Source organism: Halyomorpha halys, unplaced genomic scaffold, assembly GCF_000696795.3.
Source record: "Halyomorpha halys isolate HHAL.00 unplaced genomic scaffold, Hhal_1.1 Scaffold1030.1, whole genome shotgun sequence".
NCBI lineage: Eukaryota > Metazoa > Arthropoda > Insecta > Hemiptera > Pentatomidae > Halyomorpha > Halyomorpha halys.
Genome location: NW_027113818.1, coordinates 105248 through 117918, shown reverse-complemented (window position 1 = coordinate 117918; position 12671 = coordinate 105248). Strand labels below are relative to the sequence as shown.

General features: G+C 27.7%; 1 protein-coding gene across 5 annotated transcripts in view; it reads left to right on the top strand.

Moving 5' to 3' along the window:
- Nucleotides 1–12671, top strand: part of Cdk12 (Cyclin-dependent kinase 12) — a 42004-nt gene that overhangs the window by 26942 nt on the left and 2391 nt on the right. For 2 of the 5 annotated variants that reach the window (XM_014432132.3, XM_014432131.3), the window contains 2 exons: nucleotides 1801–1921; nucleotides 4746–4925. In XM_014432132.3, the coding sequence (XP_014287618.1) occupies nucleotides 1801–1921; nucleotides 4746–4925 (301 nt within the window). Of the gene's footprint in view, nucleotides 1–1800; nucleotides 1922–4745; nucleotides 7298–12671 lie in introns of those variants that run through there. The other 3 variants (XM_014432133.3, XM_067051128.1, XM_014432135.3) reach the window with 3 other exon arrangements.

Below are 12671 nucleotides of genomic sequence, written 5' to 3'. Positions count from 1 at the left end.
CAAAATTCTTATCAAAATTATTTTGAATAAATATAACCTCGCATAAGCTGTAATATCTTGTAACTAAAAAAAAAATATACAATACGAATTTACTACATTAAAAAATAACAATAACTCAAGACATTATTCCAGAGACATCTTGTCTCAACTATCGTTTTGTAGGTTACCTATAAACAAAATTTTACTTATAGTATGAATTTTTGATTTTATTTTTAAATGGTATGAATTTTTTCCCTGAGTTACAAGGCATCACAGCTTAAATAATGATGAGGTACATAATCCAAACGAGATACTTCTTATTTTAATTATTTTAACAATAGTTTCCTAAAATCAACGTGATGACCTTTTTAGGTATAGTTTTTTTAAGCAAGGCCCATCAGTTGTGATACATGTTAGTTAACCCATATAAAACCATATGGGTTTAACTGAATTTTACTGTATTCTTGCTAGAATGTCTCGTGGATCATGTTACTACTAATTATAATGAACACTTTTTAGAAACTTTGTTGCAGGAAAAATATAGAAGATAACTGATTGTAGAATAAATAAAAATTATATTGACATTTGTAATGCAAAACCGTTTCTTCTAGTGACTTAATTCCTAACCTAACTCAAAATATTCTTTTAAAGTATAATTATATCAGAATTTAAAATAAAATTGTTGTTTAAAAAAAAAATTCTTTGCTTCAGTATTGATAAATTTTCAGTTTAAATTTTCAGAAAAAATATTTCTTTTATAACTGTTAATCTCTATAGATTTCTAAAAATTATTTTTAATTACCGTTTTTAAATTATTTTAAGTGCTACCAAGGAATCATGGTTAGCCTCCTGTTTCTTTATTTTTTGTATTTTAAACAAAAGAATTATTTCCAAAAATAATGAAGAACTGTAGAGGTCTTAAGAAGGCTATCAGGAGGACTCATATATATTTTCGCAGTTAGCTACTAGATAGCATATAAATTGGGAAATAGAAATATAGGTAATTATGAGAGATAGTTGACCGTTGATGATAAATGAATATATGAATATGAATATGAAATATATGAATATATGAATATGAAATATAGGTAACTTACTTTATATATTGTAAACTAACAAAGCAAATGTGCTGTTCAGTTATCAACCACTTATTCTTTGGTCTGTAATAAATAGATACATAGTTACCTGTAAATGGTAGTATGTGTATACAGGCCTGATGATAACTCTGTAAACAAATGACATTGCAGAATTGTACCAAAATCACTGTATTTTCAGATTTATCATCTAGATTCTAATAAAATTCAGACATATCATTAACCTTAAGAAACATGCATAATATTAGGAAATAAAAATGGTATGGGAGCCTTATTTGGGACTGTGACTTTGGCTTGTCCCGTCTTCCCATTCAAATGGCCTAATCTGGGAATCATAGAATAAAGTCTGTAGAACTCTTGAGATCCCACAGGTTGCCAAACAGCTTGATTACCAAGTCATTCAAGTTGGTTCAGACCATCTCTGCCTCCATTGTTTCTCCATGAGTACCCTTGCCTAGAAAATGCGTTCAGTAGTATGCTCGCCTCTTCCACATTCACACAGAGGAGTTGTACCAATTTTTTATAGAGGTGAGAGTTGAGCCGGCTATATCCAGTTCTAAGCTGAGAAATCATTGATTCATTGACCATCGTTGAATGTTCAAAATATTTCATGGATTTTTTTAAAGTTTTGGATTCAGTGACTTTTGGTCAAACTCTTGGGATTTCTTTTTTCCTAGTGATATTTCATGTTTTACTTTTTATTTTTATACTTTTGTTTCTTTTTCAGAGTGATCCTATATCTCACCAATTGATTGAAGCTCTTCGGAGTGAATTGAAAACTGCAGCTGCTCGGACTAATAATGGTACTGGAAAATTAGATCCAAAACAGCTCGTTTTCTTTTCAAAAGGTAATTTGATGTAGAACTTTTCATAGATTTTATTTGTTGTTCAAATCGTTAACCTTCTGAGGGGTTGGGCTTGAATTTGCAAGCAGCAGGCATGTGTCTTAAGAATTTTAAATGTTTTGTATAGTTAAAAAAAAAATTATTAGATTGATGCTAAAACAATGCGGCTTTTGATATTAATTGAATAAATGCCATATCTTTACTTCAATGATATATATTTAGTCAAAGTTATTTTAATCAGGATAAATTAGCTTTTGCTACTTTTATAGCAAGCTTATGTAGCCCAGAAAGAAAGAAATTTGAGTCACTGCAAAAAGGACCTTCTGAAAAGCATTTAAACTCAAAAACCCTGGTTTTGAAAGTTTATGATAGAACAAGTTGTCCAAGTGTTTGAAAAAGTGGAAGGTGGAAGGGAAGGTTTATTTAATAGGCTGGATATTAAAGGATTTTCTAATCTATCTTGTGCGGTCGTTGCAGTGTTGGTTTTACAATGCTAAACTCATGTGGCACCAACTTAGCAAATTTTTTTTTATCTATGGCATATGATGGTGGATTGGTTCTTACCAAGTTTTTCTACCATTTCTCATATGATTTTGGCTGAGTCTGCTTCCACTATTGGCTTCAGCTCTTTGTCACTACAGGCCACAATCATCGTAATCCTACTCAAAATTTTCACAGCAAACTTCTGAAGCCAACTCTACACTGTAAACTTGATAATAGTGCCCTGACTCCAAACTTCAATGATATTAAAAGCAGTTTGTGAAGCAGTATGTCCTAGTTAAAATTCATAAACATAAATTTGATGAAAATTGCATTTGACATTTTCTTTTCAAAGAGAGTGGACAAAATTATTTTATTGTTTAAATTTTGGGTGAAAGAGTGGGTATACAATAAGGTATATTATGTGTTGGGTGATACTGAATTTTATTGTGTTAAACCATAAATTGCTTTATTATGATTATTATTACGTCCATTTATATGTATGTGATTTGTTTGTTGTTTCCTATTGTAAAACCATTAATTTTGTTACAGATCCTATTAGTTCATAATTTAATAAGGATTATTTAAAAGAAAAAAATCTTTGGTTATTGTAGCGTCTTTTCTCTTAAAGTCATGTTTTTAAATGTGTTTTTTATTTCAAAGTACTTATGAACTCTAACTTTAAGCTGATAATGAGTGCACTAATTAAGAGATATAAACTGCATTTTTGACCTAATCTGAACCAGGTTTTTTGTGAAAAATCGTAGTAATATAGTAAACATTTATAAAAAGTTACAAAATTTTTACTTAAACTATGTCACTAGCGTTACGCTTATTAGTAATGCAGGAACATTATTTTTATACATTTTTGAGAACTAATATCTTGAAAAGTATTTAAGGTGTCAAAATAAAATTTTTGTATAACAAGGATGGAAAACAAAAAACTCATTACAATATGATACCTCCATGGTTTCATTTTAATTGAATGTAAGAAGCCAAGGGATGTAAGTGACAATTTTACACAACAGTAAAGACAAAATTATTGAACTTCACTATTGATAATTTCAAAATTTTGTTAATGATGAAACATAAATTTTGTTCCACTTATATCAAAACAAATCTTGTTTCATAAAATTGTCTTTTGTGCCCTTTGACTCCTGACTCATTCAATTTTGATTAGATGGTATATATATATTTATACATATATATGTTCTTATTATTTATTTTTTAACATCATTACATTAATTTTTTGTGGCATTTTCAAAATTGCAGAACTCATTAGGTAGTTCATAATTGGGAGTTTGTACATGTATATATTCATACATTCTTTGATAAAAATTCAACTTTTTATTGGTCATAAACACAAACTTAGTCAAATAAGACTTAAGTTTACTTCTGTCGATATCTTTGAATTACTAATTTGCATCTGCCCTTTGTGCAGTTGAGAATATGTATCGATTTCCGAATATTATAGTAGAATGTTATAAGAGAAAAATTCAAACATTTTCAAGAAAATGTTGTGCTTTCTTGCTATTATGGTTAACACCTTTTAAATGTTGCTATATTGCTATGTAACACCTTGACTGCAGTTGATGACTAATACGTAATTGTCAAGCCATGGTGTGTTTGGAGCGCTTATGACAATAAACTTAAGACAATCGTCTTGGAAGGTCACTTTCCTAGCTTCCATTGAGAGCAGTTAGGAGAGCTCTAGTACCTCTCTTTCACCTTGTGTTGTCCCAAACTGTGTTTAGTGCTGTCCTTGCTTCTATCAACTACAATGGCTCTCGGTTCTGCTGCCTATGAGGAGTTTTGCAATCCTCAATAAATTTATTTTACTTATGTATGCTTTTATTTAGCACACTTCCAGTAACATTTTTTATATATTCAAAAGGTTTTTTAAATTCTTTTTTTAAAAAAAATTTTTTTTTATTGTTTTGGATTATTTCATGCTATCTAAATGTTTTATAGAAAATGTGATGGCAATAGTTGTAATGGTTAAAAAACAAGAATTTAAACTTAATTTGGCTAAATATTTCATTTTGTACATTATGTAATACATATTGTAATTAAAGGAAAAGAAAGTTAAAAAAAAAATGTTTTCAGTAGTTTTCCAGAGGAGTCAGTTGATGCAGTCAATGTGTTAAATCCTACAGGAAGACAGAAATATAAGTTTTATTTTACTAATGTACAGGGTCATTCCTGCCCTTTATTTTTTGGTAATTTGAATCTTGGTTCAAACAAATCTTCCCAAAAAAAGAAACATAATTTTTCATTTTTGGGTTCTGTTTTTCCAATGACAGTTGAACCAGTTACATATTTACTTGTTTTTATTAAATAACTTTAGGAGGACTAGGTGAGAGTGGATTTGATGCTCATGCTGTGTACGCAGGGGATAATGCTGTGAGTGGTGGAGGAAACGCGCCTAGAACATATTTAGCGACGGAAGCTGTCCGAAACACATTGGCCGCCCTTTTGACTCGTTTTAATCATCAGGGTGCTGCTGCTAGTCTCCATCTTGAGGAGGGTAATTCAGAACTATCTCACTAACCCAATTATTAATTAATGTATTTTCATTATCAAATTAGACAAGTTTTGTAAATAGTGTAAATATTAGGAAATTCATTCTTTTTTTTTTTTTTTTTATATTTTTTAATTTGTGAAGTTGAGTTCTTCATTATGTCCACTATTTGAATAAAGCGATATATATAACCTGATTCAGGTTAACATACTGCAATGTTTAGTAAATATATGGAATAAATTATAATGTATATTGGCACCAATAATTTTAGTGTAACAAGTATTTTTGTTAATTGTTAATTTTTTTTTTTTAACTTCAAGAAACTAAATAAACCAATTTTTTTTTCTTAATATCTTAGACAGGAGGGAAAACGAAATACATTTAAATAAGTGGTAATTTATAATTTTCCATATTTACATGTTAAACGAACGAGAGTAATAACTTCTGGAATGCTGTAATATAATAGTATTCTCTTCCTTGAACTGCCCTGTTTTTTTTTTCCTTAATTATTCACTTATTGTTTTATTTTTAATAATTATAGTTGTATATGTTATATTTGTATATTAACTGAAATATTGTGCGATTACTGTATATAATTTTTCTAAGTTAGATGTTTTTGCTAGTGTTAAATTGTTTCATTGTATTTGAGATGTATAAAGTAGGGCAATGATGTTGTTGTCCAGTAAATATTGTAGAATATATTGTATCATAGTATAAATTTCCTTGTATTTTTTCTTTTCTTTATTTTTTGTTCAGAGATATGTAAATATTGTATTTCATACTCGTTTTTAATAGTCTTATTTCGAAAATGATTATTTATTTTTAAAACATTTTTATTTGTTAAATAAAAATAGATTCTTTATTATTAAGTCAGAAGATGGAGTTCATTTCAAATCAAAAAAATCAAATCAACCTCACGTTTTCTAAAAGTTTAAAGGGACATCTATTTATCACAGCGACCTTATAATAAAGTTATAATTAAGCATTGAATAAAGACATATATTCATAAGCAACATAAATTAAAATAATGAATATAAAGCTACTCAATTTAAGAAGCAGTGAGTAATTTTTATTCTGATGTTGATGACATAACTTTAATTAAATTATTTAAAGAGGTTAGGATGGTCTTTATTATTATTGTTTTCTGTCAACTTGGGATGGGGTCTCTTGCTTATTTTATCATAAAAAATATATACAATCATGTGGATTGTAATCTATTATGTATATATATATATATTTGGTAATTATAATCTATACGTTGAAGACATTTTTTTTTCCTTTGAAATTCATGAAATATTCTATAATTTTTATTATATAATTCTTTCTGTTTTTAATTGATTATTTTGTTTATTATTGTGTTTAATAAGTGGGGCATAATGGATATTTTCATATTTAAAATGATTGTTAACCCTTTGCCTGCTACAATAAGATTTAAACTCTGGTATCCACACACACGTGTATCTATGAACACGCACTTTATTGCGAGCGTTATTACTTTATGAGACATTTTGTTCAGGAAAATTAAAATTAGGTTATGACGAATCATAGTTGTCCTAGATTTACCTTTTTGTCCCAACTAGTGAAGTTACTACTAATCCAGTAGTACATGTATTTTGATGTAACAGAGTTATATATTTGGTATTACTACAGATTTATTTCACTTGTATAGAGTAAATTTTGGAAATTCTAATTTTATTGAAGAATATAAATATGATATTAGTACTAAAATTAGTATTTTCCCATCGAAAACATCTCTAAAACTAATTTGTGATAAATAGGATTTCTTGAAAATCAAATTCTTTGTGGCTTAGCATTACTTCTGTGATAAACATGATTTTTTAGCTATTAGTAAAATGTAATATGTTATCCATTGATTGCCTTTCTTTTCTTTTTCATTTCTCAATGAGAGTTAGCATGCAAAGGGTTATGTAACAATAAAAAGATAAATTTTAATTAAGGGTTATTGGTAGTGTTTCTAGATTTTATATTTTACAAGAATTTTGTTGATGTATTTTGTATATAACATTGACAACTTGATTTGATAAAATATTTATCAAATTCCATGTATTTCATTTGTAGTTTTTTAAGTTCTGCTCTTATATTTTTAAGAAATTGACAACTTTGTTTTGTCAATGTTTTAAATATTACTACTACAATCATACTACTATAACTTCTAATAGTGTTTGAGAAGATCGAAGAACTACAATGGTGTTGGAAAATAATTTGTGCCGAAGACTTATTTATTGAAATAGGATTGTGATTTTATATAAATTAATTTTTAGCAGAGAGAAGAGATAAGCAGTCATCTTGAAGTGATATCTTATTTGAAGATAAATTTTCTGTTCCTGGTTATTAAATTAAGTAGATATTTTTTTGTATATTAATTTTATTTGATGAAACCTTAAAATCATCTGGTTTAGTTGTTATTTTGTGAACTTATAAAAAAAGTAATCATCTGAATTATCATTGAGTAGATTTTCTAGTTATCGATGGTTATATTTTATGTCTATCTGTGTTGTTTCGAAGAAATTATGGGTTTATTCTGGGGTGGAGGGGAAAAGGAATTTAAAAGAATAATTTTGATTTCAAATTAAAAGTTTTGACAGTACATTGTATATATTTATTATTCGAAAAAGTTTTTTATATTTTAAGGAAATTATTAAAGAAAAAAATGATTAGTTAAACTTAAATTTTTGCCAATCCTTATCAATACTTGTTATCGGGAATTAATAAGCTGAACGGTTGGTAAAAGTCTCTGGGCCAATAGACGTGTTCTATTTTTAATAATTTATAAATTTTAAATGTATTCATGTTTATCTTAATTAATATTATTTTACTTCTTAATCTCAAATTTCATGAGATAACGCAATATAAAAAAAATGGGGGGGGGAAGGGGAGAGAGAGAACGGGGTATGTTCTGAGTCTCAGGGGAAGTCTACTAATTTTGGGATAAGAATAATCATGTAAATAAGCTAATCGCAAGTTAAAAATTTTATCAGACAAGAGCGATTTTAGTGCCTTCAATGCTGAGTTATCTTTTAGGATATTTGTTTTTACATTTAATTTAAAGTCCAACTTTTAAGCTGAAATTAAACAATATAAGCTTTCCAGGAGAGAGAGATAATGGAAAATATAAAACAGTTGGTATTAAATTATTATATTTTTAACTACATGATTTAGTTAAATAATTATATTATAAAATGATTACTTTATTATAATTGATGTTTTGAAGTAATATAGTTATTATTTTGATTAGACAATTGCTTCAACAACTAAGCGGATTTGAATGCAAAAAAAGTATGCATAAGTGTGTGTGATGGACGCTTAAATTCTGTGAAATAAAAGTAATTGCAGCCTTTATATTTAGTTTAATTAGTGCTACCTCAGTCCATCGGTTTGTGTTGTAAAAATATTTGAACAGTCATTACAAGATGATATTTCTTCTTACTATTGTAATTTTTTTAATTAAATCATTAAATTTTAAAATGGCTTATGATTTTTTTTTTTCCATAAGCCTATTAGTATTATTATATGATAGGGAATATTAAACAAGTTGGTTAATCTTAATTTATTTATGAGGTGCATTTTTAAAACATTTGTTAAAGTAGGAACTGGTAATTATTACATCAAAAAGTTGAAAGTTTCTTCAGGTTTACAACAGAGCAATAATAATTTTTATAATAATATATTATATAATTATATCTAGAATAAATTTTCTTAACTTTAATAATTGATTTCACAACACCTCATCGTGATGTAGGTTATTATTTTTATATTGGTTGTTTGTCATCTGTTTGGAATTGATGTAATTTTGGAAATCAGAAAACATGTTAAAAAGATCATGTTTTTAAATCTCTCTTGTTATCTCTTGATAAGGATTCTCAAATAAGGAGCCCATATTTGTTTTAGAAAAGAAAATTTAAGGATGTGCAGAAGATGTTTGTGTGGTGGGAGGAGGATGAGGTCAGCAGGTGAACATAAGTAAATAGTTTTTAGTTTATTTGTGTCTATTTGCTGACCGCACCCCCAACCATCTTCTCCACATATTAATCTATGGTCAGCTATTAATTCCTTTTTTAAAATTTAAGAAAGATGGTCCGGGCAGTGGTCAAAAAAAGTTCTCAAGTAGTTTAAAAAAATTATTTATTCAAAACATAGGTTTCAAATAATTTTTTTTTCTATTTTGAGAACCTTTTTTGAAAATAAAAATCTTTAAATATATGCCAAACTAGCCGATTCGGTCAACAAATAAAGGTAGTTAATTTAAAAATAAAAAAATTCCATTTTATGTTTTCTAATTAAAGAAGCCCCTCTGAAGGTTCTGACATTTCTTCAGAGATAAGAAAAAAAATCTTATCTTTGATCAAATGAACTTTTTTTTAGTTTTGCCGTATTAGAGCTTTTGTTAAGAATTCATTGCTAACTCCTGTCACATTGAGGCAGAAAGGAGCTTTTTTACACTCAAAAATTGTTTTATTTAATTTTACTTTCAGGACCTCTTTAGAGGAAGTCCTTCAATTAATTAAATTGATTAACTGTAGTTAAAAATATTAAAAAATTAAATTATTAAAAAAACATTAAGCAAAATAATTAAATGTATTATAGATTAAACAAATAAACAGGAAGCTAAAATAATTATCTGAACATTAAACAAATCTTTTTGGTTAAATGCATGAAATAGGTTAATCTTTGATTTATTTTTATTTTGTTAGTATTAAAGTTTTATTTAGAGATTTTATTGTTTTAAGCTTTGCGTTTTCCCTTTGATTCCTGAATATTGCTGCTTGAAAATATTTGATGAAATATCTTAAAATATATGGTATTAGTAATAAAATAGTTGTCTTATAATTGGTTTATTCACTTTAAGAAAATATCATTTCTGTTACTGTCAAGCCATGGTTATGAACTAGAAAATGATTTATAATCAAGTAGGTGCAATAGTTAGAGCAGGAAATCGCTAATGTAATTTTAATGTAAGAATCAGTTTTAAACTTGAATATATATATCTCACATCCAGAATGAAAGAAGAGCAACTAAAAAAAAATATTTTTTTTGAGGCGTTACCTCTAACAGATGATTGTAGAATATCTATTGTGTCTGTTGATTGGCTGTCTGCTTTAGGAGTAGTAGGGAGTCAAACCATTAATGAAATTTCGAGTTGTGCCTCTTTCATACCGGATGTGCAACATTTTGTTTCTTTCCATTATATAGTGTGTTAAATTCAATCAGAAAAAAAAATTGTGTGATAAGATCTTTTAACTTAATTTAAGAGTTTTGATGTGACATGTGTACTACTTTTCTTTTTCACATTTAGAAGCATTTATTTTTATAAATATTCAATAGAAGCTTTTGTATGTTATCCTTTTAAAAAAAAAATTAATAATTATATATAGTGTAATTAATAAATAATTACACTATATCAGGATTTTTGAAATAAGGTAAGTAATATGAATTATTATCCTATATCCTTTTTTTTTTTTCAACTAATTGAATGCTGTTGAATGAAATTAATTTATGTTTTGAAGAATGAGCGCCTTTTTAAGATTATTATTGTATTGTCCTTATTATTATTTTCCAATATTAATTATGTTTTGGATAGGATCGGAAAACAATTTGAAGGTTGGGATAATATATTTTTGTTTAAATAAACCTCACAGTCAATAGAGTAATCTCTAATTAATTAAATATGTAAAATAAAGATTGTATTTGGAATAATGATTAAAAAATTGTGTTATCTATTTATTAAGATCCGGCGTTTCAACCCTCATCGTAAGTCTTAATCTTTATTTTAATTTCAAAATTAATGTTTTGTTTTATTCAAACCATGATTGTAAAGAGTTCCCCATATGTCTGAACTGTATATTGATGTATGATCATGATTGCAAGCATTACTTTTCTGGGTTGTTTCTTGTAATTGTTTATAACTTCATATCTTCGGTTTTGTATATGCTAGAATATTCTATACTAGTTGTTTGTCAAAATGAAATCCTGGGTAGTTGTTCTCTTCTGTTGTGGTGAGCAGAAGATTATTATTAGTTTAGTATTGATGAATAGTTTAGGCCAGAGGTTCCCAATCTTTTTTGGTTTGGGGGGCCCTAAATAATTGGATTTTTTTTTCTAAATTTTTGACTTTCTTAAAATATTTCCTTTTTAAAAGCGATTTCCCATTTAACGGTGAAAAATTAAAAACAGATACTTACTATTTTCCTTGGGATAATAAAAAATATCGAAATTTCAACTGTTTAGGTTATATCCATATTGAGACTTGACAACCACCATGTGGTTAGGTTAGTTGAAAAATAAATTAAACACAAATTTTAAATTCACAAACTATTTATTGAACGTCCATTGATGATTAACATTATTAAAATTATTAATGGAATGCCTGGGCTTGATATTCATTACTATTACCGTGACCACCGAAAACCCTGCTTCGCACAAATAGGTTGTTGCAAATATAATTAATATTCTTGGTAGAGCTTTACTACTAAGCAGTGGATATTCCTCTTTCACTGATATCCAAAAATCATAAAGTTCTATGCTTCTAAATTTTAACTGTTTAGTATTATCGCAAGACAAGTCAATAAGAGATTCCTCTTCTAAAGAAGTAAAGTCTGATGAAGCCTTGGCTTTAAATGAGTCTTGAATCCATGTAAATTTTATCATTATCTGCTTCAAAGTATTTTTCGAACTTTTTTATGGGCTCTAATAGGTGATCAGCAAAAATGGATTTTATATTCCAGGACAAATTAATTTCATTGGAGGATACAAACTGGTGGAATGAGGGAAAACAATCATTGATGCACTCTTCATTAATTTATATTTATCATAGGTGTAATTTTTTGTTAATAATTGAATATTTCGCAGCGCCCTTATGATGGGACCATACGCCCTGGGGAGCGTTGGCGCACACTTTGGGAGTCACTGGTTTAGGCAATAATTTACATTTTTAATAAATGTTAAATGATTAAGAATCTATGGTGAACTATTATAAACACCTCATTTTTAATAAAGAATGTGAAACTCTGCCAATGCTTTATAAAGATGATTCTTAACCCCCCACTGAACACTTAATCTGAGATAATTAACGTAATTTGATCACACAAGTTTTACAACATAGCTAGATTGCTTGACAGCTTCATATGTACATGAAACTGAACCGCCTTTTATGGCCACTTGGCCATTTCTGATATATGGGAAGAGGATTATCTTATAGGTTAACTTACCTATTCTAACCAGAGGGGAAGATTTGACATAACTTTGCAAAGGTGATGCTTCAAATCACTTACCAACAATGACCTTTTGCTATTTCTTAACAGAATGGGAGTTGTTTCGTGGGACATCTACAATACAAATATTTACTGATCCATAAGGCTGTTCAAAATTATTTTCCCAATGCATTCGGCCTGAATACTATTGCTTAATCATCTAAATTTTCTAATTTCAATTTTTAGCAAATTCTTTATAAGTAGTTTCCTATACTAATACGAGTTCTCATTAATGAATTATAATCTTGATCTGGTTCACTTATACCCGATTATGATACAGTTTTTCTTTCTGCAGTTATTTTAAAATAAAATAGTTAATAATTGTATTAGCATTGTCACCTTTTTTTTTTATTCATACAGTCACTTTACATTCAATTGTGCATATATATATATATATATATAATTTTAATGTAAGAATCAGTTTTAAACTTGAATATATATATCTCACATCCAGAATGAAAGAAGAGCAACTAAAAAAAAATAT